Genomic DNA, 9,470 nt, shown 5'->3' with positions numbered 1-9,470 from the left:
CAACTCAACAACGAAAAATTTCACTGGAACAAGTCCAAAACTAAAACCGAATTGGAACAAATTGTATATTTCTATTTGATATCAGATTGTTTTCAACTATTGGAATGTAGATATTCATTATCAAATATAAAATAAAAATTTAATAATACTAACAGTCGCACGCGACTCTGCACGGAATTAAAAAAATTTCATTAGTAGCCTATGTGTTCATCCAGACTATGTTCTATATCTGTGCTAAATTTTTGATAAGATACCTTCAAACAAACATCCATCCATCTAAACATTCGCATTTATATTAGTCAGACATGATTGCTTTTGCTATCTCTACATTAGTTAATTTTTGTGAAAATTAATAATGAGATTGAATTTGAATCAATATAAAGGTTAAGGGAGACCAAATAAAGCATGTATTCTGTGAAAGAGAATATGCAATAGAGGAATAAATTCAGATATGACGGCTGATAGACATGTATGGAATCATCATCACCAACCTGCCCTTATCCCTATCAAGGGTCGGCACAGCATGTACTACTCCTCCATACATCTCTATCAAACACACATCATCATCATCCATCATGTCTGATAGACATGTATGGAAGAGAAGTATATATGCAGACCCCGCATAGTAACAAGGAATGATAATTATGTTTAGATTAGTAATGTTTTAAAGATTAAAAAAACTTACGAAATTATTTGTTTCGTCTGTCTGGCTACATGTTTCTAAAGCATACGTCAATAACGGATCAATTGGTTAAAATATCTAGATTTTTCAACTAAAAAAGCACAATATACAAAATCAGATCCACCTGATGTCAAGTACTAATGAGACCTAGATTAAATATAGATAAAAGTTGTACTTTTTTCCTACTAATCGTAGGTTCGGTTCATTAAATAGGTCGAGAACACTCTTCGTGCCACAGTGTGAAGTATCGCTGCGGATTTCTGAGTGCCGCTGAATCTTTGTCGTTCCGCTTCATCAGGACTGTCATAGTAATTAGTAAAAACTTTAAAGATGATTTTATACTTTGTTATTATATTTTAATTTTAGATTTTTCAATATAAAATGGCGTATTAACGTGTTTTTATCAGCTGGAATATGGCTTACTTAACATTTTGTTTCAGGATTTTTTTTAATTGATACTTTGATTTACAGAAAGGATAATTAAATTATTCAAACTTTCGTGAGACATTATACTAAACTGATATATAAACACGGCTAAACACTCACGTATATACGTCCGGTGGCGGCACCGACTAGTTTCGAGCCCATCGGGGGCCCATCAGGAAGAGTGGCACTGGTATTATTTCGCGGACGCGGCCCGTCGCTCACTCTGGAGTGCCCCCGATGGGCTCGAAACTAGTCGGTGCCGCCACCGGACGTATATACGTGAGTGTTTAGCCGTGTTTATATATCAGTTTAGAAAGGATAATATTATCTTTCTGTGCGTCCTCTCCTCTGTCGATTATAGGAAGGGAACGGATCTGCAATGCGGATGTCTATGGGCAGTAGTCTCTTCGTAATTCGGATAATTCCTATGGCTGTATGTTCCCTTGCCTTGCCTCTTGTTATAAAAAAAATATAATAAAATTAAAAACTTAATTTTAAAAATAAAAAATAATGTTTCTCGTATATAAGAAGAAATAATCTCGGAAAACTTTGAATGCATTTCCAGGTCATGGCAATGAACAATAGTTTGGAAACTTGAAAATTGAGATTTCGTGCACGAAAAATATTAAAGATAAGTCTGGTGTTCGTATTGTTATTTTTGATGAGCACTTTTTGTTGAAATAAGAAAGAACTAGTAAACTTACTAACATTATAAATGCGAATGTATACATGGATGGATGTTTGTTAGTATATCCAGAACGGCTTCATGGATATCGTTGAAATTTGACATAGATATAGAAACATAGTCTGGAAGAATACATAGTCTACTATTTAAGTTTGTTTTTAATTCCGCGTGGATGAATTCGGTGACAGGTAGTACGTATACACGATAAAATCATGAAAATAAAGCAGTAAAATATCAAACAAAAGACATTATTCGACAAATAATTTACAACCATTATCGCTTTGTACTAAATTGAAAAACTTTATTTTAAACATTCGAAAATTGAACCGCTCAGTAACTATTGTAACGAAACAATTCTAGTTAAATGGAATATTAATTTGAAAAGTTGAATTGGATTGTTATATACATATCCTTATTAGATAAAAACCTACTATATCATTTGTAGATAAAGCTTATATAGTACTAGTTGTCGCCCACGGCTCCGTCCGCTCGGAATTATAAGACCAAGATAAGATAAATCTGTTCAGCCGTTTTCGAGTTTTAGCGAGACTAACGAACAGCGATTGATTTTTATATACATATATAGATACAATATATCGTCATCCCTGTCTTTCATCTTTGACAAAACAGAGATACCAATATGTTTTAAATGGGGATTTTAGTCTCAGAAACCCAAACTTAGTACTACTGAATTACTTTAAAGTATTTTGAGTTACTATTAGTACTCTTATGCTCATCAAGATAACATTGTGATGGATGATGGTGTGATGATTAACAATTCAACTCCTAAGATAAACCTATACTCAATTTGCAATCTTACATCGTCAGCCCATCGTACACAAGGCAATGTAATTCGAAACTAATATTGTATCGCAAGTATCGCATTGCTCACGCTCCACTCCGTTGAATCGTGATCGCACGTCTTCTATTCGGTCAGTACAAAGCGACTACATGTCAAACATATTTGCTCAGCCATCTTGAAAATCGTAATGACTGTTCTCGCTTAACAAACAGGTACCTAGGTATATCGACTGACTTGGTGGCGACCGCCGTGGGGTTTTAGTCGGTACAAGCCTGACAAACCCTTTGTCCCAGTAAGGTGGGTATGCGTTAGGCATTTGCCCACGTTAAAAAAGGTGTATTGACTGGCTTAGCACGCGACTTGAGAAGCGACTACATATCAACTGTATTTGCATCGCCATCTTGAAAAATCACGGCGACTTTAGCGACGACGTTAACAAATAGATTGCAATTGGCTAGGCTTTGGCGATTACATGGAAATCGTTAGGTTTCGGTTTACATCGCCTTGTACAAAGGGTCTAATTGTATCATGAAAGCGATAACTTTATGTTATAAACACCGGAAGTTGAAAGTTAGTTTAACTTAGTTAAGTTAAGTATCGTTAAGTTGTGACCGCGTGGGTTCTACTAATGGAACTGAAATTGTCGGGCTACGTTAGTTTTGCATTAACATAGTTTTTGTTACTTTAGATGTAAGCAGTAACATCTGTTAGCTAACGCAATTTAAACAGACATTTTGTAGTGCAATTTATATTTAACAAGCTGTCGCCCGCGAATCCGTTCGCGAGGGTTTAAAAATATATAATAGTTGACCCAATGAATATGCATATGAAGTTTCATAAAAATCGGTCAAGTTGTTTCAGAGGATGGTAACTAACATTGTGACACGAGAATTTTGTATTTAACAGTATTTAAAAAACCAAATTCTAATAAATTGATATAGGCATATGTCTCAGATTCCCTAAAGTGTTAAGTTTCCCGTTGGACCGATCGGTCTACCGATTGAATAGATTCGATCGGCCCAATAGTAAAGAAATCGATTTAAAACACACCCAAAGTTTGATGTAAAAAAATAGATTCCGCGTCAGAATCCAATAGCGTTATACAGATGTAATTTTCACCTAATAAACGCTTTATTGTAAACTCAATTTGTAATTTTAACCTTAAAAATCAGGCTTAAATAACTATTTGATTTTGCGCGCTCATTTTTGATTCTATAGACGTCACTTTTCAATAGACTATTAGCGATGGATTGTTGAAAAAAATCAAATAAAAGTAAAATAAATTTCGAAAACCTGGGACTTTATTGGCTACTAGCTGTCACCCGCGACTCCGTCCGCGCGGAATTAAAAAATAAACATAGTAGCTTATGTATGTGTTCTTCCAAACTATGTTGTGTATGAATGCCAAATTTCATCGAGATCCGTTCAGTCGTTCTCATTTATAATATTAGTAAGAAGTAAGATAAAGATATTTAGGTGAATCAAGATGGCCACTTACTCGTTTGTCACCATGTAATTTAAAAATAAAATTAAAAAATATTCGGAATTGCCTTAAGTCCATGGAATGAAAGTTGAATACAAAAACTTTTTTGTACTGTCTTTCAGAGTCGTCTCGTTTGAAACATTGGAAAATTCTCGAGTCTGCTTCATTTCATTGCTCACTTTTTATCCTATTCAAAATACGGAAGTTGGAAAAAAATAACGTTTTTTTCTTGTTATTACTATTACTTTAATCCCGTATTTTCATGATGATAGTTGTTGATGTGGATGCATGGAACGGCGGCATGGATATGGATGAAATCTGATTAACACATAGGCTACTTTTTTTAAACAAGTTTTTTTTTTTTAATCTGAAGCGGACGGACTCGTGGGCAACAACTAGTGTATTAAATAAAATATACTACAGAAGTCAAAGATAAATTATTATGGACAGTTATAAAGGACGATACAAGCTAGGAACAGGAATTTGTAACTAAATACTCAATCGATCGTTTAGTTGGAAATGGATACTTAAACGTTCCGGAGAGTTTTAAGTTTAGTTCCCAGATAGTTAGTCCTTTGAGAGCTTTGAAACTCCGTTAACTGTCTCCTTTACATATTTTGTAAGCAGTATTTTTAGATGTCGACTATATTAAATTAAATTCCTGCGTACATCGTGGAATCTTCGATGCTAATCATCTATTCGGTCAGTAGAAGCATAGCAACTACATGTCAACTGTATAGATTTACTTCGCCATCTTGAAATTCCCAACGACTTTTCTCAAGACGATCTTTACAAACAGGTAGCTAGCGACTAACTTCGACGTTGACAGAAATATCGACGTCGCTGTGTTGTCGTGCAGGGTTTCGATTTACACCACCTCGTGTGCGAAAGGCGTTCTGTGTTTATTAACACGTTAGCTGCCATGTCGGACTATATGGCCGACAAGCTAATGTTTCAATCAGGCTGTGTCGGACTATGTGTCCGACAAGCCATACTTCCATTCCACACCTCGCTTTGACTTGTCGGACGCTTTTTAATCGAATTGTTGTATACAGCGTGACCCGCAAGGCCCCATAAAGGTAATTTTTTTTCGTTTTTTGAAAAATCATTCTGGCAGCTTACGAGTTAATATTTCAACTTAATTTTTTTGGTGTGTTTTTTTTTTCATATGTATGAATGTTAATGTTTTATCTATACTAATATTATAAATCGGAAGAGTTTGTTTGTTTAAACGCGCTAATCTCAGGAACTACTGGTAGGATTTAAAAAATTGTTTTTTTCTTAGAGAGTCTATTTATAGAGGAAGGCTTAAGGCTATAACATTACGCTGCGACCAATAGTTTTTTTTTTAATTCCGCGCAGAGTCGCGGGCGACAGCTAGTAATTGATAATCAAAACAATTTAAAACGTGAATTATCTCTTCTTCACAGAAAATCAATTATAAAGTCGTTAAGAAAATACGTTTTATCTTTTTAATTTTACTTTATCTTTTTAATTCTGATGGACGTTTTAAAAAGGATAATGAAGAAATATACAAATTATATCTTTCTTTGTTTGTTACGTAAGTATTGCTTAAATAGTTGTAAGACAAAATTAAATATCGCAACTAACACAACAGATAAATGCGAATGTTTAGATGGATGCATGGATAGATGGATGGTTGTTAGAAGGTATCTCCGGAATTGCTGAATGGATCATTATCTAATATATAGGCATAGATGTAGAACATAGTCTGGAAGAACACACACGCACGACATCTAATAATACTAATTAAAATAAATAACTCAATTTCGTAATGATAAAAAATTTACTTGGCGATTAACTTGACTTCAATATTGACGAAAATCAAGTAGAAACAAATTGAATTTAAAAAGTCAAATCAAAGCCGATTAATTCAGCCAAGTTAACAATTTTATTTATTTCAGTTGTATTAGATTTTCTTACTTATGTAAGATTAGAAACAACTGAACCTATGGTGGAATTTTGGACGATACCGGCGCAATTAGAGACATTCCCTATCGAATCATCAGTATCTCAATGCGCCACAGAACTAATGGAGTGCTACTCTATGACTATTTTGTAAGAGTATAACATTTTTTGTAATAAAAATTTCACAGTATTTACACTAATCCTCATACATAGAGCAGTAAAGGTGAAAGGAAATAATTCGTAGTACTTCAATGATAAAATTCCATAATACTGAATATTCAAAATTTGCTATCAAATATATCTTGCCAATATAATAAATGCGAATGTTTAGATGAATGGATGTTTGTTTAAAGGTATCTCCAGAACGGCTGAATGGATCTTGCCGAAATTTCGCATAGATGTAGAACATAGTCTGGAAGAACACATATACTAATTTAGTTTTTTTTTATTTCGTTCTGAACGGACGCAGTCGCGGACCACAGCTAGTTCATTTTATAAATAAAAAAAACTGGTGGGATTAATTTGATAATAAGTTCCTTTATCATCGTGAGCTATCTATGCGTACTCAAGGGCTCGGAGGCCACCCTAAGTTATTATTGATTAGGCCATAGTCAACCATGTTCCATTATTTCAGTAAAATAGCCGTATGTGCTGTCAATTCCCAAACTGGACAGGGCTCTCGTGCATCTAAGAAATCCTTCCCAACATTCTGTGATATGCATTATCGGAATTGTAAAAGTGACGTAGGTAAGATGAAATTAACTAACATATTTTTTATATCATAAGGTGTGAAACGAGCAAGCTGCCTGAGTTAGCCTAAATAGCGAAGCGACCGCTGCCCAAACCGCAATTGACGTGTTGTCTGCCTCTAATCGACGAAGGATGGAACGCATAGAAAGAGAATATTTCCCCTTCCTACGCATTCCTTCGTAAAAAAGGTTGGAAGGGAAATAGGACTAATTTACACCTCCGATACATTGATTAGACGAAATGCGGAATTGTTCCCACTTCACGCCTGTCATCTGTGTGGCCGTGGGATTACAAGTGCTCCATTTTTTGTTTATTTTTCTTTTCTATTAAAATGATGGATGTCTTTTTACAGAGACGTGGCATTACTTAAAAGACGATGATGGATCGGGAAAGTGTTAACGGTTTGAAAATTTAATATTAAAATACGTCCACGCTAACACAAAAAGTTCAAATTATTTTGTGTCAATTTTTGGTTTGTTTTTTTTTATTTATTATTAACACCTAGTTTCTTTGATCAAACTCCATTCTGAAAAAAAAATCTACTATTATGAATGCCAATGATTGAATGGATGGTTGTAAGAAGGTATATCCAGAACTGCTGCCTGGATCTCGCTGAAATTTGGATGTCGACCATGAGATGAATACATAGGCTGTTAATTTTTTTTGTTCCGCGCAACGGATTTCCTGGAGATAGCTGGTTCGTTATATCATCTGTTTTTATTCAAATATTTGTTTAAAATAATAACTTACTTCTCCAGCTGTTACAGTTTTCATATTCTAATGCACAATAATTTGTAAAAGTTTTGAGTTCACCATCGTAGTGACGAGCGCAGACCAATTTCTTTCTACAATTAAATGTCATGCATGAATATAAAGAAGGTATGAGAATCGGCTACTATTTTTAAATCCCGCACACACGGAGTCGCTGGCCACAGCCAAAGACACCTTACTAAAATACAAATGCGAAAGTTTAGATGGATGGACAGATGTTTATTAGAAAGAAGAAAGAAAGAAAAGTTTTTATTATAGGTAATACAGATTAAACCAAGAAACAATAACTAACATAATAAAATTGCACATAACTAAGAAATTAAATTAGACTTAAGTTACAATTTATGGTTAATTTGGATAATCTAGTGATGCCCACACTAGAAGATATCTCCAGAACGGCTGAACGGATCTCGCTGAAATTTGGTGTACATGTAGAGCATAGTCTGGAATAACACATAGACTAGTAATGATTTTTTTAATTCTGCTATGCTTTAAAGCTAAGTTTAAAAAATATGTTAAGCAAACAAAAACAAAATGTTTTAACGTTCACTACGCGTTTAATGATCTAGTAGGCAAAACTCTTTATCATCAGCTCACTATACGTCCCCACCGAGGGGCTCGGAGCCTACCCTAAGTTAAGGGTGAGTAGGCCATAGTCAACCACGCTGGCCAAGTGCGGGTTGGTTGACTTCACACATACCTTGAATTTCTTCTCAGATATGTGCAGGTTGCATCACGATGTTTTCCTTCACCGTAAGAACGTCGGATTAATCTACATATGTAAATCGGAAATCGAAAAACACATTGGTACATGGCGGGATTCGAACCCAGGACCTGCAGATTGCAAGTCAAGTGCTTGACCACTAAGCCACCGACGCTCTAATGCAAAACCCTACTATTACATTTTAAAGAGTCTGTCTGTCGCGACTCTTTATTATTTGTAAAAATACTTACTTATAATTACTTGGGCAGTCAGTAAGAAAAATAGTACATCCTCTATCAATGAGTTCTGATTTTCTGAACACCGATTTTTTGGGGTAAAATCGAACCTTCCACGGCGCAGTATGGCGTTCATTTACATATTCTGATAATGTACCAGCCAAAACTATATATAATTCATAATTAGATAAATACATAAAAAAAACACTAACTACGAACGATGTTCTGAGAAATTTTTTAGTCGATAAAAAAAAATATTGAAGACTTATAAACCTTACTTCTTACTAATATTATAAATGCGAATGTATAGATGGATGTTTGCTTAAATATATCCGGAACGGCTAAACAGATCTTTACGAAATTTAGTATAGATATAGAACATAGTCTGGAAGAACACATAGGCAACTAATTATTATTTTTTTAATACTGCACGAACGTAATCGCGGACTTCAGCTAGTATTGTATGAAAAAAGAAAATTTAATACTTACATAAACAAATTAAAAAACCCACAAAATATTCTCTAAGCCCCATGAAGATGAATAAAACATAAATAACTAAGTTATTGAATTAAAAAGTTATAAAACCAAACGTTACGTGGTTAGGATAAACTGCCTTCGTGTGTATTATGGTTTAATTTTATTACTTTTTGAAAATACGGGAACATTTAATTGCATATTGTAGATAAGGATTGGAATTTTACGACTCACTTCCTCATATAGGAAACATAATATGTTCGTATCACAATGTATAAAGATTTTATCCATTAAAAATTGCAAGATCATATTTAATTAAAAAAAAATAAGTGATGTAACATAGTAGATGCTTCTTTTATACCTTATATTTATATTTAAGTTCATATTTGCAAAATTAAGTTACAGCTTTAACAATTTAAAAGAAAATATAATTTAAGATTATGAAAGACTAGCTGTCGCCCGCGACATCGTCTGCACGGAATTAAGAAACTTAATAAATAGCCTATGTGTTCTTCTAAACTATGTTCTA

At 34.1% G+C, this 9,470-nt stretch overlaps 1 protein-coding gene and 1 long non-coding RNA gene across 2 annotated transcripts; one reads left to right on the top strand and one right to left on the bottom strand.

Moving 5' to 3' along the window:
* The first annotated feature begins 5,574 nt into the window (after positions 1–5,574).
* LOC106116257 (uncharacterized) lies at positions 5,575–7,191 on the top strand. Its single transcript, XM_013310019.1, has 4 exons — positions 5,575–5,639; positions 6,004–6,157; positions 6,642–6,754; positions 7,110–7,191. Exons 1-4 carry the CDS (start codon positions 5,579–5,581, stop codon positions 7,154–7,156), a joined length of 375 nt encoding a protein of 124 aa, XP_013165473.1. The 5' UTR covers positions 5,575–5,578; the 3' UTR covers positions 7,157–7,191.
* A 25-nt stretch (positions 7,192–7,216) lies between these two features.
* On the bottom strand, positions 7,217–8,627 carry LOC106116258 (uncharacterized). The gene is made up of 3 exons (XR_001227793.1): positions 8,483–8,627; positions 7,508–7,602; positions 7,217–7,283 (listed from the first exon to the last, which is right to left on the bottom strand). It is a non-coding gene; the product is annotated as an uncharacterized LOC106116258 (long non-coding RNA).
* Positions 8,628–9,470: the final 843 nt, after the last annotated feature.

This window comes from Papilio xuthus, unplaced genomic scaffold (assembly GCF_000836235.2).
Source record: "Papilio xuthus unplaced genomic scaffold, Pxut_1.1 DF827756.1, whole genome shotgun sequence".
Classification (NCBI taxonomy): Eukaryota; Metazoa; Arthropoda; class Insecta; order Lepidoptera; family Papilionidae; genus Papilio; species Papilio xuthus.
The sequence above is the reverse complement of the archived record's forward strand: the minus strand, read 5'-3'. Positions and strand labels throughout refer to the sequence as shown.

What these genes read in the sequence shown, in the direction of transcription:
- LOC106116257 (XM_013310019.1), top strand. Translation starts at nt 5,579, where the DNA reads ATGGACGTTTTAAAAAGGATAATGAAGAAATATACAAATTATATCTTT. An exon ending in TATCTTTCTTTGTTTGTTAC is followed by an intron (nt 5,640 to 6,003) that starts GTAAGTATTGCT and finishes TATTTATTTCAG; the next exon opens with TTGTATTAGATTTTCTTACT. An exon ending in GAATTGTAAAAGTGACGTAG is followed by an intron (nt 6,755 to 7,109) that starts GTAAGATGAAAT and finishes GTCTTTTTACAG; the next exon opens with AGACGTGGCATTACTTAAAA.